The sequence below is a fragment of the Festucalex cinctus genome, chromosome 2 (assembly GCF_051991245.1).
Source record: "Festucalex cinctus isolate MCC-2025b chromosome 2, RoL_Fcin_1.0, whole genome shotgun sequence".
NCBI classification, from domain to species: Eukaryota; Metazoa; Chordata; class Actinopteri; order Syngnathiformes; family Syngnathidae; genus Festucalex; species Festucalex cinctus.
In genome coordinates this window covers 45327664-45354629 of record NC_135412.1, presented here as the reverse complement: position 1 = coordinate 45354629, position 26966 = coordinate 45327664, and the positions used below count along the sequence as shown (strand labels likewise).

General features: G+C 41.1%; 1 protein-coding gene and 1 long non-coding RNA gene across 3 annotated transcripts in view; both read right to left on the bottom strand.

Annotated features, from left to right (window-relative positions):
- LOC144014872 (myosin-7B-like) overlaps positions 1-26966 on the bottom strand; it is a 508753-nt gene that overhangs the window by 225439 nt on the left and 256348 nt on the right. For both annotated transcript variants that reach the window (XM_077515180.1, XM_077515181.1), the window contains 2 exons: positions 25648-25724; positions 23527-23614 (listed from right to left, as the gene is read on the bottom strand). In XM_077515180.1, the coding sequence (XP_077371306.1) occupies positions 23527-23614; positions 25648-25724 (165 nt within the window). The remainder of the gene's footprint in view (positions 1-23526; positions 23615-25647; positions 25725-26966) is intronic.
- Positions 19181-20155, bottom strand: LOC144014885 (uncharacterized). The gene is made up of 2 exons (XR_013282613.1): positions 19949-20155; positions 19181-19515 (listed from the first exon to the last, which is right to left on the bottom strand). It is a non-coding gene; the product is annotated as an uncharacterized LOC144014885 (long non-coding RNA).

Sequence of the window (26966 nt, the reverse complement as noted above, 5' to 3'; positions counted from 1 at the left end):
TTGTCGGAGGCGGGTAACCTCGGCTTCAGTCAATGCTAATTTGGTTCGCAGGTCATATGAGCGGTCCACTTCGGCATTACGTTCCTCCCTAAAGGTTTGTACCTGAACTTGGAGGCGCTTCACTTCGTCGGTTGACTGAGCTAGTGACGAACTAACCCGAAAGTAATTAGCTTCTGCTAGCCGAAGTTGGTCTTTTGACGGTCGTTCAGTCAAGTCAGTCACCTCTGCTTTTAGTTTATGAATTTCATTTGCCGCGGATCTCAGCAGTTGTTCTTGCTCTCGATTTGTCTCTTCGGCGGACGCGAGAGCTTGGGTTAACTCACCAATCTTTTGATGGGAGTCGTCAGTGGAAGCAGACTCATCTGCATCACTGTCCACATTTACGGCTAGCACCGCATCTGCGCGGGCTTCTGCCTCATCCAGCTGCGCTTTAACGTCAACCAGCTGGGTCTCGATGACCTTCACTCGGTCGTGGGCGGCTTCAAGCTGTGCCGTGGCGTCATGGCTCTGCTGTCGTGCCATGTCAAGTTGGTGTTTCACTTGACAGTCCTCGGCATCGCTAAGCTTCAACTGCACAGCAAGGTTCAACGTCAGACATCCGAGCATTCGAATGAGTGATTTGTCTTTTGGGGCTTTTGTCTCAGCGTCGCTCCTGAGTTGCGCGAGGTTATCATTTAGCGTATTGACATCCGCATCCCTAATAGACTCAGCGTATCCAGGTAAGAAGTCCTTGGTCAGCTTCTGCACCAGTTGAGCTAAGGTATCTAAGCTCTCACAGGGGCTGGGAGTCTCTCGGGGTGCTGCCATATTGTCAATAGCTTTTAGACGATCAAACTTATACTAGCATTTAATAGTTAGTTAATTAGCGTACGCAGTTAGCTAACTACCGCTATCAAGTATTATCGTCAACAATACACACTGGGTTCAAATTATCAAAAGGGAAATTGCCATAAAAGCAAAAGATTTGTAGTGGGCTATGCAACCCACAGCTTACACTATAGTTGTGGAAAATCAATTCCAGTTATCAAAACAAACAAAAACAAACAGCAACAAAAATAAAATAATAAATAAAAATAAATAAATAAAATAAAAATAATAATACTAACTTCAACTTGATTCACTCAGCAAAGAATAGCTTAAATGAGGGACAGAGTAACTCTGAAATGTTACAGCGGTCAATCCCAAAAGCTAAATCAAAAAAAAAAAAAATTATTTATTTTTTATTTTTTTTTATTTTTTTTTGGGAAGTCGAGTTAAAAGTTGAAATTAAAATTAAATTAAATAAACAACAAAGCAGAAAAGGGGAAAATAAACTTAAAGGGGTTAATAGTCTTAGTCAAATGACTGATTACAGTGTCAGTACAGTTTTATGCAAATGTCTTGTGGACGGGGTTTGGGACACAAAAACTGCAAAACTATACAGAAATATTAGAGCTGCCTCTCTAATAATAGCTCATTCGAACTCACACCTTCTTATTAACTAGACACAACCGAAAAAAAAAAAAAGAACAAACAAAAACAACAAAATCAAAAATGTGGATAAAAAAATAAAAAAATAAAATAAAAGAGAAGAAAATAATAACGTCTCCGGTTCGAGTCCAGGCTCGGACCTTCCTGGGTGGAGTTTGCATGTTCTCCCCGTGCCCGCGTGGGTCTTCTCCGGGTACTCCGGTCTCCTCCCACATTCCAAAGACATGCATGGCAGGTTAATTGGGCGCTCCGAATTGTCCCTAGGTGTGCGTGTGAGTGTGGATGGTTGTTTGTCTCTGTGTGCCCTGCGATTGGTTGGCAACCAGTCCAGGGTGTCCCCTGCCTACTGCCCAGAGCCAGCTGAGATAGGCGCCAGCAGCCCCCGCGACCCTTGTGAGGAATAAGCGGTCAAGAAAATGGATGGATGGATGGAAAATAATAACAATACTAGGTTTACCAAACCAACTAAACAAACACAACACCCGAAATTAAGTGGAATGTTAAGTCAAGAATACAGCTAGTTAGCCTAGTATGAAACTGGATAAAAGGAGAAGCGGGGGGGGAACAACAGTGTAAATAGTTCATTTGTATTAATTTGACCCAGCAGTATGTTTTGTTGATGCAACCGTAATTGCTCTCACTCTAGGCAGCGTAAAAGACTAGAATGCGGTCGGCTATTACTATAATCGTTAAACGCAAGCAGTCAATTGAGCCTACAAATGCGTTTAATCGGACGTGGCTAATTTTTTATTATCCTTGCGTACTAACGGTGACTACAATCACTTAGTACAACGCTCGACACGGAAAACAATTCAAAAAGCAATGTGTAGTAACATTGAATCGGAATTATCGCGGAGCAAGGACCACCGGCGTTAAAAGCAGCAGTGGGGGGGTCAGTTGTCTATTGGCAGCGGAGCAAGCTCAACGTGTGATATTATCACCTCAAACACTGACTGACAGCTGACAGCCTGCAAGACTCGCTCCCTTTCGGGGCGTCTGCAGGCGTGGCTCAAACTCGCCAACGAGAAGGGAGGGGGAGGTACTCAACCACGCCTCCACGAGCCACACAGCTCTTCACAAGGACTATGGCGCCACCTTGTGGAAATGCGTACACGGTACCGGTAAGCAGCTAACGTCTTAGCGCTCTGTTCATCCGCTCGCCACGAGCTGAAACTTTGAGTCGGCGGCTACAGAAAGCTCAATCACGACTCAAACTTCTCCTACAAACTAGGTGTAGGAGGACACGGGGAAAATGACTGGGACGTCGTTTACGTTGCTCGCGGTTAGCTACTCCGAAGCACGTAACTCGAGTCTGGTCAAAGCGATGCACATCGGCTGTCACCTGACTTCCCACAATTTCCGGAAACACAACAACACAAAGACAAACAACTTCAAATTCAGCCAGCCGAAATTCAAAAGTTGCACAACTCGAGTTCTATCACGTACGTTTTCAAATACAAGCCACTATTTTCTCAAACGGTGACCGGCTCTTTCTTTTCTTCCATCAATCAATCCCGTTATTCTCGTTTATTTATAGAAAGCCACTCCGGTGGTAACACACGCAAGATGGCGGCTAACAGACGCTCGATTCAACGCTGAAGGTTAAAGTCAGTGCAGTTCTATGTAAGCAGAAATGTTTTCCTTTTTACACAGAGCCAAATGATTAGGTACACTACGTGAAATGTGTTTTACTTTTCAAGTCCAAAGTCTTGTATTTTCGAGTGGATCTTCTTATGTTATATAGCCTCACACGGCCGGCACCATTATGTAGCGATAATTGGGTCGTCTTTTGGACGAATTAATAATCTGGACGTTACAGAGGTAAATTATATTTACCTCGATAACCTCTAGGGGCACCACGTTGGTTTTGCTTTGGGTTAACAGGAGCAAACAACGACCAAAATCCTTCCTTCATCAATCATTTATAATCTAAAGTCGCCACACTCGATATTCAGTGGTTCGTTGTACTAACAAAAGAATAATAATCCACTTGGAAACACAGATGACTTAGGCGGAATAGAGTTAATAAAACATACATTTATTCACGATTGCTACACTACAGAATCAAAACACTGCCTATCTAACTATTCTACCGTCAGAAGAAAAGAAATAAAATAAAGCTAATGAAAATAAGGAAGGAATGCGAATGAATAAGGAAACAGGGAAAAGAGAAATTTGACCTGCCAGATTTGTGATCTGTTTCAAACGTAAGTTGCACGCAGTGGTACCAATTTGGGGAACCTTTTTGACGAACACCCCCAGGGGGGTGGAGATTTGCACCGACACGCAGGTGCCTGAGACAACCTCCCCATCTTTATAAGAGAGTTATGGCCTGAGGATAGTCCCGGGTTTTTGAGTTTTAGAAGGCGAAAGCCCCCTTCTTCTTAATTTGCTGTTCGTTTTCCCTAGTTACTCACAATATGATACTAGCCTTATAGCCTTAGGAAAAGTTTTCTTCCTTTTCTTTTGTTTGGAATTTCGCGTCTTGCGTCTTTCCCAGGCCCGCGCCTGTTTTGGGACCCGAGTCCCTCAGTTAGCTAACACAGTACCAAGTTAGACACACACTGTTAACTGAATACACATAGATACACCTTGAAAACACACAGACATACCCTGCATACACATAACCAGGCAGAGGTTAGGGAAAAGTTGCACCAGTGGTATGTCTTGAGTGTTTAAGCAGAACGTGACTGGGACTCCGGCCGTCTGACCGTGGCCTGGACCCTGGCCCTGCATCATCTGGACCCGTCAACCTGGACATCCTGAAGATTCATCCCGCTTGACGAAGGGGGGTGTGTAACAACTATGGCCTATGGCCCAGTCTACCCTCTAATTTTTTTTTTTAAGTTTGCTTCTTCTAAAGCAAATTCTCTGCAGTTGCATAAATATTCCACTGCCCAGACAGGATCTAAGCTTGGTTAGCTCTGCAGGTGGTCACACAACCACCAACAAAGCTCTTTTGAAGCCGCTGACCAGGTGACAAAGGAATTTATGCGTCTGCCGAAGGAGTGTATTCAAGCCCGTCTTCTCGGAGCCCGAGAAACGGCTTCAATGAATTGGAATATACAAACGACTGATCAAAGGAATGTTTATGAAGTTTCTTATCAACCAGGGGGGACTCTCTGGCGTCACCCCTCCGGGGGCACTCCTGGAATGTCTAGATGGAGCAACAGCACCGTCAAGTGGTGAAACTTGGAAATATCCTTAGTGACAATTCATACAAGCAACCGCATTTTTACACATTTATACCATAATTCTTGACAGATAACTGAACTACGAATGATTCATGTTATATCTTTGTGTGTATGAACGTCCTATTTCATTTGTACTCCATGAGGAATGGAAGGTAATCAATATCTTTCAGTTCAGTCAGATTAGGCTAAAGTAGAAATTACCTCACAAGTTGGTTTATGATGCATTAATTACGATGTGTTAAACCTGATTTGCCAGACTGACCAAATTTAATGCCAAATTATTAATCCCTTTAATGTTTTTTTTTAAGTCTGCGTGAGCGAACAGAAAGGGTGTGCCACCCCCTTACTGAAGCCCCGCCCATAGACTTTAAAAAGACGAGGGGACCCCCTCGCTGTCTCTCTCTTCCAACTTCGCTCCTCAAACATCATCTTCCGATCGCTCTCTACCTGCAAGTTTCCCAGCCTGCTCGAAGAACTCTTTGTTCCAAGAAACTTGCCAAACACGTGGCCCTTTTTTTTTTTTTTCCTGGCAGCAACCGTTGCCACGAGAGCAGCCACTCGCTCCACGCCACGCCAAAGCAGGTGCAAACTGCAACGCTGACTAAAGACTCCTTTGCCCTTTTTTTTTTCTTGTTTTTTTCTTCACCATCGGTGATTGCCCGCCAGCGGCGAACTCCGCAGCCCCGGGGTACACTTGCAACGTACCGCCGGACTCAAGGTTGTTGCACCTAAGCCGCCCAGCACCTCACCTGCTATTCGGTGGCGCCCCGCCGCGGTGCTAGCTCACCTCCAACGGCTGGCCTTCCCCGTACCCAGGCGCGTAGCGGACCGAGCTCCAACACCTGGAGTCGGACAGCTGTCCGGCAGAACCAACCTTGCCGGAGAATCAACCTCACCGAGTCGCCGACCAATCAAGGGATGAGCCGAGCAACTACGTCAGCCCCCGAGCGGCTTCCTTGCTCACCTGTGGAATAGCCCTTTTTTTGATTTTTCTTGCCTTTTGGAACGAACATTGACTGTTTTTCCCCCTTTTTCACAAGACCTTTCTGCTCATTCGACGCAAACGACTCTCGTAAGTGTGCGTTTGATTTCCCCAAATCGATACCACTGTGTGCAACTTACGTTTGAAACATGTCACAGATCTGGCAGGTCAAATTTCTCTTTTCCCTGTTTCCTTATTCATTCGCATTCCTTCCTTATTTTCATTAGCTTTATTTTATTTATTTTCTTTTGACGGTAGAATAGTTAGATAGGCAGTGTTTTGATACTGTAGTGTAGCAATCGTGAATAAATGCATGTTTTATTAACTCTACTCCGCCTAAGTCATCTGTGTTTCCGAGTGGATTATTATTCTTTTGTTAGTACAACGAACCACTGAATATCGAGTGTGGCGACTTTAGATTATAAATGACTGATGAAGGAAGGATTTTGGTCGTTGTTTGCTCCTGTTAACCCAAAGCAAAACCAACGTGGTGCCCCTAGAGGTTATCGAGGTAAATATAATTTACCTCTGTAACGTCCAGATTATTAATTCGTCCAAAAGACGACCCAATTATCGCTACATGGATAAATGTAATTTGGGAGATACATTTACTGCTTGGGTTAGATTACTGTACAAGAATCCCCAAGCCCGGATACTGACTAATGGAATGTTGTCTTCTCACTTTAGATTGTTTCGTGGCACGAGACAAGGATGCCCACTGTCCCCACTTCTTTTTGCCTTGGCCATAGAGCCCCTTGCAGAATCGATTTGCATTGATCCAAATATTACTGGCTTTAGCGCCTCTGGAAACACAGATAAAATTTCCCTCTATGCGGATGACGTGCTGTTATTTGTTACCAGACCTCAATTTAGTATTCCTGTGATTCTAGATAAAATAAATCTGTTTGCAACCTTCTCTGGTTATAGGATTAACTGGACCAAAAGTGAACTAATGCCAGTGGGTATAGATAACTTCTCCCTGCTTCAACATTTTCCATTCAAAATCTCACATCAATCATTTACCTACTTGGGGATTCAGGTAACCAAGACTTTTTTTTCAATGCTCTTCAAGGCAAATTATTCCCTTCTTGTAGCTAAACTGCAGACAAAGCTTCAGTTCTGGAGATCTCTTCTTATTTCAATGATTGGTAGGATCAATATTTCAATATTTCAATATTTATTCATTTTGTCATTGTGCAAATAACATGGTTATATACAACAACGAGATATCGTTATGAGCAACAAATACTGGCGTAATATATCAATAAAGTGCAGATGTGCATATGGGATGGTATCAGGGATCACACTAATAGCAAGCATAGCAAAACACACACACAAGAAAACAAGCAAATATTGACAGTCCTTCATCATTGCCTGTGCAAAAGAACTAGAATGCAATAGGCCAGTCTATGAAAGGGAAGATGGGGAAATATACAGAAGAGAGTGAAAAGTTGTGTTGGAGCTGCAGCAATGCAAGACCTAACCATAGTTATTACAGTGGTGGATCATGAAGATGGATGGGTAGCAGAGAGGGAGGGGGGTTGTTCATTGCCATTAAAATGATGTTTCTCCCACAATTACTGTACCTCTTCCAGTTTTCCTGCCTAAATCCTTCTTCTTCAAAAAAAAAAAAGTTAGACTCAGTTGTTTTATCCTTTGTCTGGGATTATAAGGGTCATAGGATCAAAAAAGCTCATCTTTCTAAACCGAAGTTTGCCGGCTTGGTCTCCCTGACTTTTGCCTTTACTATTGGGCCTTTAACCTTACCATTACAATCCGGGTGCAATTATCTTATCGCCAACTTCTCTAGATAGATCTGTTTATGGTGGCAGTGTAGTTATACATTCTACAATTAGTATTGAGAAACAGATTGCAACACACTTTGGAATTAACTCACTTTCATTTCTTCTTCCAGTGTCTGGGAATCCATCCTTCCGACCATCCCATTTATAGGGGTTTCTTAAAATGGAGAGAGCTGGGTATTTGTACAATAGGGGATCTATTTTTGAGTGGCAACTTTGCTTCTTTCACTCAATTGCAGGAAACGTATAATCTCCCCAAGAATAATTTCTTTAGGTTTTTACAAATTATAAATTATGTTCATACCCACTTGGCCTCTTTAGGCAAGGCAAGGCAAGGCAAGTTTATTTGTATAGCACATTTCATACACAAGGCAACTCAATGTGCTTTACACGAGGAAAGACAACACATAAGCATCAAGAAACAGTAGTTAACATTCAGAGGAAGAAAAATAAATGAAAATAGGTTACAAACTAATAATCTTAAAACATTATTCAACAAACTTTAAAAAATTTAACATAAGGAAGTTTAAAATGATAATGATAAAAATAAAAATAAAAATAATAATTCTAAAAACACTTAATTAAAGCTGTTTAAAAGTCCCTAATCAAAGGTATAAGAAAAAAGCAAAGTTTTTAACCTGGATTTAAAAGCATTTACACTCGGGGCTGACTTCACTTCTGTTGGCAGCCTATTCCATCTGTGTGCAGCATAATAGCTAAATGCAGCTTCACCATGTTTGCTTCGAACTCTGGGTTCCACTAGTTGGCCCAAGTCTGTAGATCTCAGAGCCCTGCTGGGTTTGTACTCAATCAGCATTTCTTGGATATATTCAGGACCCAAACCATTTAGTGATTTATAGACGAGTAGCAAAACTTTCAAATCTATTCTACAGCTGACAGGGAGCCAGTGTAAATCCTTAAGTACTGGAGTAATATGTTCTGATCTTTTTGTTTTGGTCAGAACTCGAGCTGCAGCGTTCTGAATGAGCTGCAATTGTCTCATGTTCTTTTGAGAGAGTCCAGTCAGAAGACCGTTACAGTAATCTAGTCTGCTGGAGATAAAAGCATGGATAAGCTTCTCTTGGTCTGCTTGAAGCATGCAGTCCTTCAGTCTGGATATGTTTTTCAGCTGGTAAAAGGCTGTTTTAGTGATGAATTTAATATGATTGCTGAAGGTCAGATCTGAGTCTATTAGTACCCCAAGATTTCGAACTTGGTCTTTAGTTTCTAAAGACAGTGACTCAAGCTGTTTTTTAACAGCAATCCTCTTTTCTTTATTGCCGAAAACAATGAGCTCCGTTTTGTTTTCGTTCAGCTGAAGGAAATTTTGGTTCATCCAGTTGTTAACTTGCTCTAGAGAATGACACAATGCGTTAATAGGACTGCTGTCATTTGGGGACATAGATAAATACAGTTGTGTGTCATCTGCATAACTATGATAGTCAACATCGGTGTTCTGAAGCTTTTGACCCAAAGGTAACATATACAGACTGAACAACAGGGGTCCAAGGACTGACCCTTGAGGGACCCCACATGTCATGGCCTTTCGATCAGATTCAAAATTTCCAATGGTCACAAAGTAACTCCTTTCCTCCAAATAGGACCTGAACCATTTAAGGACTGTTCCATTTAATCCCACCCAAGTTTCCAGCCTGTCTAACAGTATATTATGATCAATCGTGTCAAATGCTGCACTGAGGTCCAACAAGACGAGCACTGATACCTTCCCTGCATCAGTGCTCAATCTTATATCATTCAGTACTTTAATCAGAGCTGTTTCTGTACTGTGATGAGGTCGGAAACCTGACTGGAATTTATCCAAAAGTCCGTTTAAGCTCAAAAAATTGCTGAGCTGATTAAAAACCACTTTTTCAACTATTTTAGTTACGAAGGGAAAGTTTGCGATTGGTCTATAATTTGCTAGCAGGGAGACATCCAGTGTTCTCTTTTTTAGAATGGGCTTGAAGGCGGCTACTTTCAGACATTTAGGAAGTTCACCTGATTGAAGTGAGCAATTAATTATTTGTTGTAAATCGATCTGAACAGATTTCACAATGGTTTTGAAAAAGCCAGATGGAATTGTGTCAAGACAGCTCGTGGAAGGTTTCAATTGCTGAACCAAGTCTACTACAGTATTTTGATCGACTGAGTCAAATTCTGTCATAATAATTAAATTATTCCTAGGTGATTTTAAGTGCAGCATCGTTTTGTTATTTTGCTGGTTTGTAACAATGTTTGACCTGATGGCTTGTACTTTTTCACTAAAGTAGCAGGCAAATTCATTGCATTTATCTGTTGAGGAGTTCTGGCGCTGTTTGATTTGGGGGATTTGTAAGTTTGTCAACCACGCCAAATAGAGTGCGTGTATTGTTGAGGTTCCTACTAATAATTTCAGAAAAGTGTTGTTGTCTAGCTATTACTATCTCTTGGTTAAAATGACAAAGACATTGTCTGTACAGGTCAAAATGAACTTGGAGTTTAGTTTTTCTCCACTGTCGCTCTGCTTTTCTGCATTTAGATTTCAAAGTCATTATGTTGGTAGTACACCTCCAAGGTGTTTTAGTTCGGGATGAAATGGTCTTAGTTTTAATAGGAGCAACAGCATCCAAAACATTTGAGATTTTTGAGGTGAATTCATCCAGTAGTTCATCAACGGTCTCTGCATTTACAGTTGGTGATGCAGCCATTAATTCCATAAACATGTTGCTTGTATTCTCATTTATGTACCTTTTTTTAATCGAGACAGTAGTTGTTTGAACTTCTGGGATTGTTTGTAATTCAAAAAACACACAGGAATGATCTGAAATAGCCAGATCTTTCACCTCAACGGATAAAATGTCAACACCTTTAGAGATGACGAGATCAAGAATGTGACCTTGATTGTGTGTTGGACCTTTTACATGTTGTGAGAGACCAAAAGTATCAAGTATATTACAAAATTCTTTGGTATTTTTATCCAAGTTGTTGTCAACATGAATGTTAAAGTCTCCAGTTAAGACCAGATAATCATAGTCGGTACAAATTACTGACAGCATTTCTTCAAATTCCTCCATGAATCTGCCTTTTTGTTTTGGAGGTCTATAAATTATGACAATGACGATGTTTGGTTCACCTTTTACCAAAAGACTAAGATATTCAAATGAATTAAAGCTTCCCAATGAAATTTCTTTACACTGAAATAGAGATTTAAAAATGGCAGCAAGTCCACCACCTTTTTTGCCATTACGACATTTGTTCATGAAACTAAAATTTGTTGGTGTTGCCTCATTGAGAACCGTGTTGCAGGAACCTTCTGTTAGCCATGTTTCACTGAGGAGAAATAAGTCAAGATCATATGTCATAATAATGTCATGAATCAACAATGATTTGTTAACTAGTGATCTTGTATTTAGTAGCGCTAGTCTCACAGTGGCAATCGGAGACGCTAGTTTAGTCAGAGGTTCACAAGCTATACTGACTAAGTTTGTAGCTTCTGACTTATTTCTTCTCATTTCTTTTGCCAACTTTCTACTTCTTGTAATCACAGGAATGCTACAAGCTTCCTTGGGTCCTGACTTATTCTGGGAACACACGTTTTTTATATTGTATATGTAGTCTGGACCCAAAACATATCAGACCGAGCTATAGTTGAGATTCTCCATAGCCAAAGATGGAGGTCGGCGGGTGGGGAGCTGTACCCTGAGGCTTGGTGGAGTCAGACGATTAGTGGATAGCTGAATGTGGCGTCTTGGAGGGAGCATGGGCGAACCGTCATCAGCAGGCAGCTGCCTGGAGAGACTTTTATTTAGCTGTATGGACAGATTGACCAGATTGCTCAACCTGTTGGTGAGACTCGCTGGCGAGTCAGTCATCGGGTCATTCGGGGGCGGTGCACAGCGCGGGGGTGCATCCGGCAGTGAATCCGGTAGTGGCGCTGTCTGGCAGGTGTCGCTTGGGGGCGATGAACAGCGCAGGGGTGCATCTGGTAGTGAAACTGGTGGTGGTGGTCGTGGTGGTGTTTGGCAGGTGTCGTTCGGGAGCAGGGGAGCTGGATGTTCGGTGTTTGGAGTGTGGGCAGATGAGGACAAATCAATCTGTTCTGAAGGGCAGGGAGTGCAAGATAGTGAGCCAGCCTCACCAGATCCTCTTCTTATCGGTTGTTGTGTTTCATGTCCTTTGTTTTGGGAACATAGCGTCCAGTGACGCACGCTATGGAAGATGTTGGCTGTCAGTAATCTGACTCCCTGCTTATTGAGATAAATCCCATTGCGTTGGAAAAGATGGCGACGTTCACAAAACATAGAAAAATTGTCAATAAAGTTCACTGAGTAAGAAGCACAGATGCTTTTCAGCCATCTCGAGAGTGACATAATCCGACTGAAACGCTCATCACCTGGTCGGACAGTAGGCAGAGGACCACTCAGAAAAACCTCTGCGTTTAGGCATATTATCTTGTGTAGAAGGGTAATAAAGTCTTGCTTCAGTATCTCCGACTGTTTTTTCAACACATCGAATGCTCCTGTGTGAATCACAATCGATCTCACAGTCGGGTAGTCAGTAGCAATCTTGTCGACTTTTTCAGAAATGTCCAGCACCATGTCATTAGCAAAACACAGAACTTTTGTGTTTTTTCTGCTGCACAGACGTTTAACACCAAACAAGGCTTTGTCGCCTATTATCAGTGTTTGTGTTTCAGTAGCTGAACGGATTTGCTGAGGAGGTCCGGTTTCATACCTTTGACTGGTGCTGTGATCCCCCGAGGCTTGCTGGCTCGGCGACAGCACGGCAAACCTATTTCTCAGTTCGATATCAGTATTTTGTCTTCGTCGGCCAAGAGACGGTTTCCTTTTTCTTGCTGGTACCAACGTCCAAGACTGATTTCTTGGGGTTGCGGTAGCCTTTTGCATAGGCCGACGTGTTTCCTCAGGCATTAGTTGGCGGTCAGGTCCAGCTGTTGGGCGACGACTCCTCAGTTTTGGCTTTGCTCCCAGCACATTCCACAGAGGGTCGGTGGATGGAGCTAGCTGTTTGTTAGCATGCTCATGACCACCGTTTGGAGACATTGGCAGTGTGGTGTCATTCCACGATTTTCCATTCACCTCCACAAACATTTCAAGGCGGTGCATTCTTGTCTCCAGCACTGCCATCTTCTGAAGAAGTTTGTGGTATTCATCGGTCGAGATGGAAGGCATCATTCGTCCAGCCATGCTGCTAGTAGCAGTCGCGTGCTGATTTAGAAGGAGCTTCCCCAACCATTCTGGATCAATGCCTTTCACAATATACGGACTCTGACAGAAAGTTGTCACGTTATTATGACTTGCTGTTGTCTAGTAATTCTCCTTCAATGACTGTCATTAAATCTTCATGGGAATCTGAAATGGGTATGCAAATTTCTGATATGGGATCTGGGATGAAAGCCTTAAAGAAATTAACGCCTGCTCTATTAATTCAAGGCATTGCCTCATTCAATTTCGTGTTCACAGGCTCCATTATTCAAAATCGAAACTCCATAAGATATTTCCAGATATATCTGAAAAATGTGATAAGTGCAACCAGGCAGAAGCAACTCTTCTCCATAGCTTTACCCTCTGTCCCAAGATAGACTTATTTTGGAGGCGCATCTTCCGGACCTTTTCTGAGGCTCTTAACATTCAGCTGGAACCCGACCCTATTTCGATAATATTCAACTATTCAGACTCTATATCAAATTTAACGTCAACGCGGAGACAATTTATCTCCTATTGCTTGATAACTGCCAAGAAACTTATTTTGTTATTTTGGAAGAGGAAGGAGGTCCTCAGCTTTAAACAATGGCTCAGTGAAATGTTTAGCACTCTCCACCTTGAAAAGATAAGATTTACACTGAGAAACTGTGAGCCACAATTTAACAAAAGCTGGTCTCCCCTTGTTCGCCACCTACAAGACACTTGACTAATTGTTCAATAGCTGGTTCTATTGAAAAACGCACACCATTATCTTTGACTTCCATAGTAATGTAAATGAGGTCTATACCTTGAGCTTGGAGGGTGGGGTGGGATAGGGATTATTATGTTTGTTTTAATTTTGTTTCTGTTGTATTCTTTTGTTATTGGAAAAAAGAAGTGTGTCGTTTTTTCACTGTTTCCTGTTGTACAAATCCTTTTAATAAAATATATTTGCAAAAAAAAAAAGCGGTCACTGCTCGGGCCCTAATAATAATTCAAACGAAAAACTATAGGGACCTCGCAGCGGTCACTGCTCGGGCCCTAATAATAATTCAAACGAAAAACACCAGGGACCTTACAGCGGTCGCTGCTCGAGCCCTAATAATAATTCAAACGAAAAACAATAGGGACCTCGCAGCAGTCACTGCTCGGGCCCTAATGATGATAATAATAACAATAATAATAATAATAATAATAATAATAATTAATAATAATACAAACGAAAAACACCAGGGACCTTACAGCGGTCGCTGCTCGAGCCCTAATAATAATTCAAACGAAAAACAATAGGGACCTCGCAGCGTTCGCTGCTCGGGCCCTAACGATGATAATAATAACAATAACAATAACAATAATAATAATAATAATAATAATAATAATAATAATAATTACTAATAATACGAACGAAAAACAAGATGGACCTAGCAGCGGTAGCTGCTCCGGCCCTAATAAAAAAAACATAAAAAATAAAATAATAATAATAATAATAATAATAATAATAATAAAAATAATAATTTGAACGAAAAACAATAGGGACCTTGCAGCAGTCGCTGCTCGGGCCCTAATAAATATCACTAACCATAGCTACATTTCAATGAGCTGTAGCTGTGTTAATTACTATTTTAACGCATGATTTAGTTGCCAATTTGTATTTTCATTTATTTACATGGCAGTTAGTTGATATTTCTTTAGGGTATTAATTTGGGATAGTATTTATTATTATATTTACATATTTTTTTGTAACATGCTGAAATTGTTTATTACACTGCATGGTGTGAGAGAGAGAGAGAGAGAGAGAGAGAGAGAGAGAGAGAGAGAGAGAGAGACAGAGAGAGAGAGAGAGAGAGAGAGAGACCATCGAGCCACGTTTGAGGGGTGAAAAGTTTGGAATAAAGATGCAGCTAAACCTTGCCCTGCCGGTGTTCTGTCAGATATTTCCCGAGGACTGGACCTTTGATGATACCTCTGATGTTCACTCTTTGATGCATCGGTGGCTTGAGTCGGCTTCTCTTGCAGACACCATCAGGAGTGGTTCGATGAGAACTGACCCAAAATCCACACCCTCCTGAAAAGTAAGCACTCTGTTCTCTCCGCCTTTCTCAGTAACCCTTCTTCTGCCAGTTATCGGCGCTAGACCAAACTTCGTGCTACCAACAAAGCAGCCCTTCGCAAAATGCAAAATGAGTGGTGAATCAACAAGGCAAAAGGTAATGCCAAGGTTATGCCAACAACACTGACTTTCACAACTTCTGTGACTCAATTAAAGGTGTCCACGGTCTCAGCAAGAGCTCGAGCAGCCGCACCTGATCTGTTCATGGCTCAACTCTCATAAAAGATCAAAAAGGCATCCTCTGTCGGTGGGCATTGTATCTAAGCAAACTTCTTAACAGAGTGAACCACACCGACCCCTCAGCCATAGGCTGCCCTCCCTGCTCTAAACCACCTTGACGAAGCACTATGGAGTTACAATCATGCCAAAACCCCGTAAACACAAAAAACGTGATCTACGTATGCAAAAACGTGATCTATGTACACAAATCCTGATCTACGTGCACAAAACCTGATCTACGTACACAAAATCTGTTCTACGTACACAAAACCCTATCTACGTACGCGAAACGTGCGCTCTACGTACACAAAACGTGATCTATGTACACAAAACGTGTGATCTACGTACACAAAACGTGATCTACGTACACAAAACGTGATCTACGTACACAAAACGTGATCTACGAACACAAAACCTGATCTACGTACACAAAACGTGATCTACGTACACAAAACGTGATCTACGTACACAAAACCTGATCTACATACACAAAACGTGTGATCTACGAATACAAAACCTGATCTATGTACACAAAATGTGATCTACGTACACAAAACCAGATCTACGTACACAAAACGTGATCTACGTACAAAAAACCTGATTGACATACACAAAACGTGTGATCTACATATACAAAACCTGATCTATGTACACAAAACGTGTGCTCTACGTACACAAAATGTGATCTACGTACACAAAACCTGATCTGCGGACACAAAATGTGTGATGTACGTACACAAAATCTGATCTATGTACACAAAACATGTGATCTACTGTAGCGATAATTGGGTCGTCTTTTTGACGAATTAATAATCTGGACGTTACAGAGGTAAATTGTAATTACCTCGATAACCTCTGGGGGCACCACGTTGGCTTTGCTTTGGGTTAAAAGAAGCAACCAACGACCAAAATCCTTTCTTTATCAATCATTTATAACCTGAAGTCACTACACTCGATATTCAGTGGTTCGTTGTACTAACAAAAGAAGAATAATCCACTCGGAAACACAGATGACTTAGGCGGAATAGTTAATAAAACATGCATTTATTCACGATTGTTACACTACAAAATCAAAACACTGCCTATGTCTAACTATCCTACCGTCAGAAGAAAAGAAATAAAATAAAGCTAATCAAAATAGGGAAAGAATGCGAACGAATAAGGAAACAGGAAAAGAGAAATTTAAGTTGCCAGATCTGTGATGTGTCTCAAATGTAAGTTGCACACAGTGATATGCCGAATCGGGGGACCAAACGTGCACTTACGAGTTGGGCGCTGCGTCGAACGAGCTGAAACGGGAGGTCATTGGAAAAGGGGGAAAAATAGTCAATGTTCGTTCAAAAAGGCAAGAAAAATCAAAAAGGGGCTATTCCACAGGTGAGCAAGGGAGCCACTCGGGGGCTGACGTAGTTGCGCGGCTCTTCCCTTGATTGGTCGGCAAGATGTTTCTGCGGTGTGGTTGGTTACGCCGGACAGCCTTGGACTGACTCCAGGTGTTGGAGCTCGATGTGTGCCTGCGTCCGAGGGAGGCCAGCCGTTGGAGGTGAGCTTGCACCGCGGCGGGGCACCACCGAATAGCAGATGAGATGCGGTGTGGCTTGGGTGCACAACCTTGAGTCCGGCGGTACAATGCAAGTGTACCCCGGGGCCACGGAGCTCGTTGATGGCGGGCAGTCACCGATGACGAAGAGAAAAAAAAAAAAAAGGGGAAAAAGAAAAAGGGAGTAAAAGAGTCTCTTTGGGGTCAGCGTTGGAGTTAGCACCTGCTTTGGTTTAGCGTGCAGCGAGTGTTTGCTCTCGGGGCAACTGGTTACTGCCAGGAACAAAAGGGGGCCACGTGTATGACAAGTTTCTTGGAACAAAGTCAGTGGGAGCAGGCTCGGAGCTTGCGGGTAGCAGGCCTGAGGATGGCCAGAAGAAGACGGGAAGCGTGGAGCGGAAGAGAAAGGAGAGGAGGATCCCCTCGCTGTTTTAAAGCCTATGGGCGGAGCTTCGGTAGGCGTGGCAAACCCTTCTACCCGCTCGCGCAGACTTTAAAAAGCAAATTATTAAAGCGATTAATAATTTGGCATTAAATTTGGTCAGTCTGGCAAATCAGTTTTCCCACACAACCCGTTTAGCCCACATCGTAATTAATGCATCATAAACTAATTTGTGAGGTAGCTCCTACTCGCCTAATCTGACTAAACTGAAAGATATTGATTACCTTTCATTCCTTATGGAGTACAAATGAAATAGGACGTTAATACACACAAAGACATAACATGAATCATTTGTAGTTCAGTTATCTGTCAAGAATTATCATGTGGTTACTTGTAAGAACTGTCACTAAGAATAGTCCCAAGTTTCACCACTTGACGGCGCTGTTGCTCTATCTAGACATTCCAGGAGTGCCCCCTGGAGGGGCGATGCCAGAGTATCCTTTTTAGTTGATAAGAAAGGTCATAAACACTCCTGTGATCAGTCGTCTGCATATCCGAGGGTCACAAATGGCTCCTCTCGTATGGCGTTAGATTTGTGCCACAATTCCGTGCGTAACAAAATGTGTTTCGTACGTACAAAATGTGTTTCGTACGTACCAAAAATGTGTTTCGTACGTACAAAATGTGTTTCGTACGTACCAAAAATGTGTTTCGTATGTACAAAATGTGTTTCGTGCGTACAAAACAGTCCTCGCGCACGCTTGCTACGTCTCTCCTCAACACGTACGAAACTTTGATTTACGCTTGCGATGCAAGGGTCGAGGCGTAATATTTGTGCCACAATTCTTAACCAATCAGGAGTCGGACAGGAGAGCAAATCCTGATTGGCTGTTTAATATCCAACTAGGCAGAACTTTGACAACGTGTCGTCACGCCGCGTTGCATCATGGGCGCTTCTTCGATTTTTTTGTTTTGTTTACTAGCACTCGGTGCTTTCCTGTTTGTATTTGTATTGAGATATCAGCTCTTGAATTCAATTCACGAGTTAATTTTGTTGTCATTACCTGTATACTTGTGCACATAAATGCCATCTCAAACAAATCACTAAAGCAGCCTTTTACCACCTAAAAGACTTCGACAGAAGGGTTGCATGCTCCATACCAGAAGAACTGATTATTGCAAAGGTCTTCTGACTGTTCTCCCTCAAAAGAGCATCACATTATAGCTGCAGAGGTTATGAAGTGGTTACCCTTAGTTGTACTAGACATTTAACATGAACAAGAAACTGTAGAAACATGGATGGTCACATTGTTTTCCCATAACTACATGAAGATGGATGGATATGATTGTTTCACGTTTTACAATTAATAACCTTGAGCTTTTGTTTGTTTCCAATTTACCAGGTAAACCAATCCAGATTGCGCATCGTTTCTATATCCGGGTCACAGTCATCAATACGATGTCTAAGGATAGAGAGTACAGCTGAGATGGATGGGACGGCGATGGATGGCTCCACAATAGCAGTCTACCATGCCTACTGTGTGTAAAACTTGAAATAAAAACTGCAAAGATGCACTGTAACTGAGGACGATTCATTTGATTTAAAAACAAAATGTACAGTTTGCTGTTTGTTGATCGATAATGCATCATTAAGTGTCAATTACAAATACAATGTGTAATATATTTTCATCTGTGGAACCTCTTGGGTCTTGCATTCTCAATACATCATCGTGAGTACAGTACTCTGAGGTCTTCTTGGTCAATGATGGGCAAATGTGCAGTGTGTGCACTTCCGCACTTTAATCTTGAAACCATAAATGTGTCATGTACTGCATTGGCACTGTACCTGCAATAGTATTTTGGTTATTGTTTAAAGGTTGTTCCGAATACAGTGTGTGTGACACTTTTTATTTTTCTAATTGTCAATGATACTGTTTGCAAGACACATTTAAATAAGTTCAGTGAAAGTGTCGACAACTTATAGGAGAAAAAACATTTTAAAAATGTTTGATTTGGTATGCTGCAAAACAGGCCATTACAACTATTCGAACTTCAAATTATGATAGTCCAATGTTAATGTTGTCATTCTTCAGGAGCTCTTGATTTCTCTGCTGTCAAGCTCAAGCTTCACGTTCTGACTCTTCCTACAGACATTTTAATGACTAAGTCAAATTGGTCTCATCAGCTGGCTCAAAAACGTCAGGAATTAGGGCTGCACAAAATTGGAAAATCATGCAATACGCGATTTTGCTGAATATAGCAATAGATATTGCAATATTTAATATGGATCTAAAGAAATGACTGATGATGATTTTATTATCTAATGAACAAATTATATTTCTCATGCAGTAAAATTTATTCAGAGTTATTTAATTGTAATGACTTCAATAATGTTCAACTAGTGGATGGTGGTGCACATTTTAGCAAGTGGCTGACTGGTCAAATTCAGATAAAAGCAAAAAATTCCATATGAAACTTATTGCATGTCTGTTATATGCATATTGCATGGGCCAATAGCGCGATATCAATATTTTTTCCACTCCACTTCTTCATCTTCTGCTTCTCGTGGTGTTTTTGACACTTCTGTTGTGGTGTCATCAGGTGCATTCTGGGTCCTTTGTCATCTTTGTTGCCTGGTAATAAAAACAAAACCCAAGGTTAGCGCTGTTGTTATGGAAAAATGACAAGATCAACCATGTTTCTCACATTAGTAAAACAATTATTTTGGGCAAACATGTTTATTTCAACAGCTGCTAGTCATGGTGTATGGTTGTCTTGTAACCAAAATGAATTCAATTCTTACGTCAATAACTATGGCATTGGACTGCCAAACACAGTGCTCTTAGGTATTCAATGTTTTCTATTATTTACGATATACCTTTGGTGGTACCAGGCACTAATTACTAAAGAAAAATGGATGGTCTAACATTTTCTTTTCTACTTCTTATACAACGCCACTCATGATGGCATGCATTGTTTAAGATTGTAATGATAGTAGCACGATCAAAAGAGGACAAAACTATAGGATTTACTGACTTAAATACAGTACAGTATTTTGTAACTTACCATAATGAAAACGTAAGTAGCAGGTTAGCCTCTTCTCTTTTTTTTCTTCTATTTTATGCCGTCATCCAACATCACCATGAGCGCTAAAACTTGTTTTCCCTCCTTCTTCCGCTAAGCAGGAAAGCAGTTAGGAGCTGATTCATCCCGTAACATAACAAAACTTCTATTAAGTAAATAAAAATCAGCAGAAATACAGACAAAAATTGAAACAGGAAAGGACCGAGTGCTTGTTTAAAAAAAAAAAAAAAAAAAAAATCGAAGAAGCGCCCATGATGCAACGCGGCGTGACGACACGTTGTCAAAGTTCTGCCTGATTGGATATTAAACAGCCAATCAGGATTTGCTTTCCTGTCCGACTCCTGATTGGTTAAGAATTGTGGCACAAATATCACGCCTCGACCCTTGCATCGCAAGCGTAAATCAAAGTTTCGTACGTGTTGAGGAGAGACGAAGCAAGCGTGTGCGAGGACTGTTTTGTACGCACGAAACACATTTTGTACGTACGAAACACATTTTTGGTACGTACGAAACACATTTTGTACGTACGAAACACATTTTTGGTACGTACGAAACACATTTTATATGTACGAAACACATTTTGTTACGCACGGAATTGTGGCACAAATCTAACGCCATACTCTCGGACCACAGGGGTTCGAGTTTAAACAAACTCTTTTGGCAGACGAATAAATTCCTATGTGACCTGCTCAGTGGCTTCAAAAGAGCTTTGTTTGTGGTTGGGTGACCACCTGCAGACCTAACCAAGATTAGATCCTTCCTGAGCTGTGGAATGTTTATGCAACTGTAGAGAGTTTACTTTGAAAGAAGCAAACAGAATTTAAAAAAAATAGAGGGTGGACTGGGCCATAGGCCATAGTTGTTACAGATCCCCCCCCTTCGTCAAGAGGGATGAGTCTTCAGGATGTCCAGATTGACGGGTCCAGATGATGCATGGCCAGGGTCCAGGCCACGGTCAGACGCCAGGAGTCCCACGCTCTCCTGCAACACTCAAGACATACCACTGGTGCAACTTTTCCCTAACCTCTGCAGGGTTATGTGTATGCAGGGTATGTCTGTGTGCTTTCAAGGTGTTTCTATGTGTGTTCAGTTAACAGTGTGTGTCTGACTTGGTACTGTGTTAGCTAACTGAGGGACTCGGATCCCAAAACCGGCGCGGGCCTGGGAAAGACACAAGACGCCAAATTCCAAACAAAAGAAAATGATGAAAACTTTTTCTTAAGGCTATAAGGCTAGTGTCATATTATGAGTAACTAGGGAAAACGAACAGCAAATTAAAGAAAAGAGAGAAAACGAAGAAGGGGACTTTCACCTTCTAGAACTCAAAAACCCGGGACTATACTCAGGCCATAACTCTCTTGTAAAGATGGGGAGGTTGTCTCAGGCACTTGCGTGTCGAGGCAAGTCTCCACCTCTGGGGGTGTTCGTCCAAAAAACAACAACAAAAGTCTTAGGTCGGTTTGCGCTGTTACGGCTGTCATGCGCGACACTCTCGTTGCCAGGTTCTTAGGTGTCACATCTTCCTATAGAGTAATTAAACATTCAAAAAGTTGTGCACTATCCAAGGATAACTGAAGGAAAAGGAAAAAGGGAAGAGGGGAGGAAAAAAAAAATCAGTCCACCTTACTCTATGGCTGCAAAGCCTGGACTCTGTAGAGAGCCCATGTCCGGAAGCTCGAGGCCTTCCACATCCGATGCCTTCAGCGTATCCTCGATCTCACATGGGTGGATCGCATCCCTCATGTTGATATTCTAGCAAGATCGGGATGTCTGAGCATCAAGGTCACCATCATCCAGCGCCATCTCCAATGGGTCGAGCACGTCATCCAGATGCCCGAGCCTCGGCTATCCCGTGGATTGCTCTTTGGAGAACTGAGAACCGGTCATCGTTCTGTTGGCGGCCAACCGAAACGATATGACCTGAAAGTCGTCCTAAAGAAATGCAGCATCTCGCCAGACAACCTGGACTCCCTCGCAGCCAACCAGACGCTCTGGGTCACCACCTGCCACGAGGGTGTGCGGTACTTTGAAGCCAACCACACCACTGAGGGTGAGGATCTTGGCTTGGTCGTCATGCCTCTCCTGCTTCCGAGCCCTCCGTGGCCGCCCAAACCACCCCCAGGTGCAGCCATGACAAGCTTTCATTCAATGAATGGGACCCAGGCAGCAGTGCATGTGCTCACGATTTTTTTTTGTTTTACCCCAACTTTGAATGTGCATATATATATATATATATATATATATATATATATATATATATATATATATATATATATGTATTAGAGGTGTCAGTCGATTAAAATTTTTAATCGTAATTAATCGCATGACTTCAATAATTAACTGACGATTAATCGCACATTAATAGCAAATTTTATATCTAAATTTACAATTAAATGAAGAATTTTTTCCCCCTAATTTAAATATGGTTTTATTTTTTTGGTCATTGATAAAATAATTTCATAACAATTCAATACAAAAAAAGTAAAAAAAAAATAAAATAAAATATGTACTGTACTGTAAAGCCAAACCAAAGTGTGACTGATTTGTTTTGGTCATTTTTCTGTCACTACAACATGGCATAATTGCATTTGTAAGACAATGGTGACACCTCGGTGCATTTTTCTTTTCATATTAGGAGCTGCCTAATTTTTAACATGAAGTAACTTGTGAAATTATGCACATTTTTAAAACTGTAAAATACAACACAGTCCCCACAAATATATGCATTCGCTGATGCTTTTACTTTGTTAAGTGAAATAAGATGTGCATTGTAAAATGAGGAATTTTGGTAACACTTTATTATAACGATTGTTCGTTAACGTTTGTAATACATTAATTAAAGATGAAGTCATGAGAACTCATGTTGAACTAATAAATTGTAAATATAAACAGGTTAGAAATAAATAATTTACAAATTGTTAGTTAATAACTTGTAAATGCATTAACAAAAGATGAAGTCATGATGAGCTATTTTCTGAACTTATGATGAACTAATAATTTGCAACTATTGGAGAATTATAAACTCAGAACTAGCAAATATTAACTAATGATTAACTCATGACTAAGAAATATCCATTACTAATCATTAAAATGCATAAACAAAAGATGATGTCATGATGAGCAAATATGAACTCATATTGAAGTTCAGTAATTTGTAACTATTGAAGAATTATGAACAAATAATTCCAAAATATTAACTAATGATTAACTCATGATTCAGAAATACCATTATTTATAATTAAAATGCACAAGTAAAAGATGAAGTCATGATGTATATTGGGATATACAGGTCATTCTTTAATGTCATTTTTGTTTGTTTGTTTTTTTGTGGCAATTTTACGTATCAAAAGTACTATTGGTATCGCTACTTGGTTTCGGTATCGGTGACTATCAAGTTGAGTACTCGTACGGTATCGGTCTGAAAAAAAAGTGTTATTGAACATCCCTAGAAAATGCTCATATTGTTAGCATTCCGCTACGTGTGACTGAGAGTTTAAAAAGGTCATTGTTTAGGAAGAGTCTTCTGAAACATTTTGTGGGATTGGTGGGTGTCAGCTCACCAGGGGTCTTGCTCTCATTGGGGATGATGCATCGAACAAAGTGTGGCCTTGTGCTCCGGAGGTTTGCCATCAGCTTGTTGAGGTTCTCCTGTTGAGAAAACAACACTTGAAGCACATTCAAGAAAACAAGAGCATGATGTGTCCTCTGCATGTGCCACACATACGGATCAGTTTCGGTCAAATTTGGTAAATTTACTGAACAAAATTTGGAGCCAGTTCTCAATGTCTGTGGTGTCCTGGAATGATGTTCTACAGCAGGGGTTGGCAAATTCGGTACTAGAGAGCCGGAGTCCTGCAGGTTTCGGATGTTACCCTTCTCCAACACAGCTGATATATGATCGGCTCATCAGCAAGCTCTGCATAAGCCTGGTAACAATCCTATTGATTGGAATAAGCTGCGTTGCAGCAGGGAAACCTCCAAAACCTGCAGGACTCCGGCCCTCGCTGACTGAGTTTGACCACCACTGTTGACCACCACTACATTCACAGGTTGTTAATGAATCCTACCAGTTATTTTTTCTAATGTTTAATTCAATTACAGTATAGAGAATAGGTGTCCTTTGATCATCCCCCGCCCACCCCACCCCAAAAAAAAACACGACTAATTCATTTAAAGGGAAACCTTGGATAACAGATAATCTATAAAACAATTTCGTAAGAAAAACAAACTGTAGGAAAGCTATTAGAAACACAACTTCTAAAAATTATGAAATTTATAAGAAATACAAATATTATGAGAAAAAACATACTATAATAATAATAATAATAATAATAATAATAATAATAATGGACATATTATAAGTCAAAATATTAATCAATGGAACTGAAATTTCACAAGTATTTCATACCAAATTTTTTGGTGTTGTGGGTGACTGTCTCAACTGGAAAAAAAACATGTTGAACTAGATTAACATAATAAGATCATTGAAAATGAAATTCTGAAAAAAGGTTTATCCCCTCGTGCATCCATCTGCTCATTTGACCCTGTATCATAGTTTTGTTTTGTTTTTTTAATCTCCATTCATAATGTCATTTTGTTTTGGACGTAATTTATTCGACATATCTGAGCAAACAACTAATAACCCAGAAGAGATTTCTCAGAGCAATTTCTCTGTCCGGCACTCATGATCCTTCTTCACCTCTTTTTGGAAAATATTCACGTCACAGTGCACACTCGCGATTTTAGACTCAAGGCTAAACAAGTAACTACCCTTCCCTAGTCATCATGGTAACCAATACTTGGCCTAGCATCAAAGGGGGGCGAGACAGAAAGAGACTTGACCGCCCCTCAAAACAGTTAGCCAGGGTTAAAAAAGACAGTGTACAGTGTGCTTCTTGATCCTTAAGTTTGAAAGACTTGACGTAAAGCATCAGGAGCGCCAAAGGATTATTTTGTGATCATATGACTTGCTCATGTGAGTCATTTGATCATGTGACTTACTATGTAATCAGGTGGCTGACTCAATAATGCAATAATATTCATTGTGTGGGCATGTGACTCGTTTACGTTGAGCCATGTATTCTGATTAGAATGAATCCGAATGACCAAACGGAACAAAAATGCTCCATATTAACATCTCAGCTGTCATGAAAAGGTTGAATCCTAATGGACTTTAATTCGGAAACTCAGGGCTGGTATATTCCTTTTGTCAATCCGAACGAGCGTCATGAACAGTTCAATCAGTGGCTAGCCTGCTTCCCTTATGTGTCTTGACATTGTCATTTGTGCACTTTAAAATGGTGGCCTCTTTCCAAGAGCTTGTCTCTTGTCTGCGAGGGTAAAATTTGTTTTAAAGTACTTGGAACTTTTTTTTTTCCCAAGATGGTGCGTCAATAAAAGTGTTAAAACTATCACAACTACTGTACTGAAATGATAAATGAACTTCATCTTGATAAATCACGTGATTGATATCCGCACGTCCCACGGCTGTAACGGGGCCGATTAACAGAGAAGAAAATGTAAACGGCAGATGGGAATGGATCACGTCACATGTGAACAGGTGACCACACATCTTCATCAGGAATGATTTCAATCGGAAGAACTAAATGTCTCCAAGTAAACCTGACTTTTGAGTCATTCATCCATCACTCGTGTCACTCGAGTCAATGTCATTCATTCACCTTATGAAGCTGCGCGACAGTCTGGAAGGAAGCTGCCTTCCTCTTCCTGTGCTTGGTCTCACGCTTAGGATCAGAGGCTGAAATCAGAGTCAAATCAGATCCTTGCCTTACACCGTGCTTCTCAATTATTTTCTGTCATGAAGTAAGAAGAACCCCCCCCCACGCCCCCTCCACACGACTATAAATAGTATCATTTGTCTATAAAATTGTTATAAGCACACCTCTGGATAACACTGTATCCTCAATAATGTAAAAGAGAATTAAAAAAGGAAAGAAATATGGACCAACTTACAACAAAGAATAGCTTTATTAACTGTAACAGAAAAGATTTAAAATTCATCTGAAATTTAAAAATCAAATTAAATCCTTAATTAAACTATAAACATTTTTTGACTGACCATGTAAAACCATATTATACAGAAAAATATAATTACATAAAATCAATAAATAATAATGCATTCAAACTGATTACCAACATTAACTCAGGAGCACAATATTAAAAAAAACTTTAACCTGCAAAACAAAAATAATTTGTGCTGATTTATTTATTTTTATTTTTTTGCTGTGTGCAAAGCGCGCATGCTCAGTGCAAACATGAACATGAACAATCGAGCAGAAAAAGTAGCTTCCACACTCAATATACTCAAAACTGTAGTTTGATCTCAAGAACTATTGCACTAATCTTTCAAACCAAGGGATCCATTATTAGGGCGGCACGGTGTTCTGGTGGTTAGCACGTCCGCCTCCCAGTTCTGAGGATTCCGGTTCGAGTCCAAGCTCCGGCCTCCCTGGGTGGAGTTTAAATGTTCTCCTCGTGCCCGCGTGGGTCTTCTCCGGGTACTCCGGTCTCCTCCCACATTCCAAAGACATGCATGGCAGGTTAATTGGGTGTCCCTATTTGTCCCTCGGTGTGCTTGTGAGTGTGGATGGTTGTTCGTCTCAATGTGTGCCCTGCGATTGGCTGGCAACCAGTCCAGGGTGTCCCACGCCTGCTGCCCAAAGCCAGCTGAGATAGGCGCCAGCATCCCCCGCGACCCTTGTGAGGAAAATGGATGGATGGATCCATTATTCACATACAGGATGCACAGTGCACTCGCATCACCAAAAAAAAATGCTCTCTCTCTCTCTCTTTCTCTATCGCTTCCCTCCCCTCCTTCCCCCTCTGCCTCTCTCTCCCTTCCCTTTCTCTCTCTCCATCTTCTCTTTCTCTCAAATGTAAATGTCCTTTTCCTGTTCCTTTTTTTCTTCTTCACTTGTTTCTTACTCGAATCAAGTGTTAATTGCACATCCACTAAAGTAGTTGCCCATGGTGCTCTTAT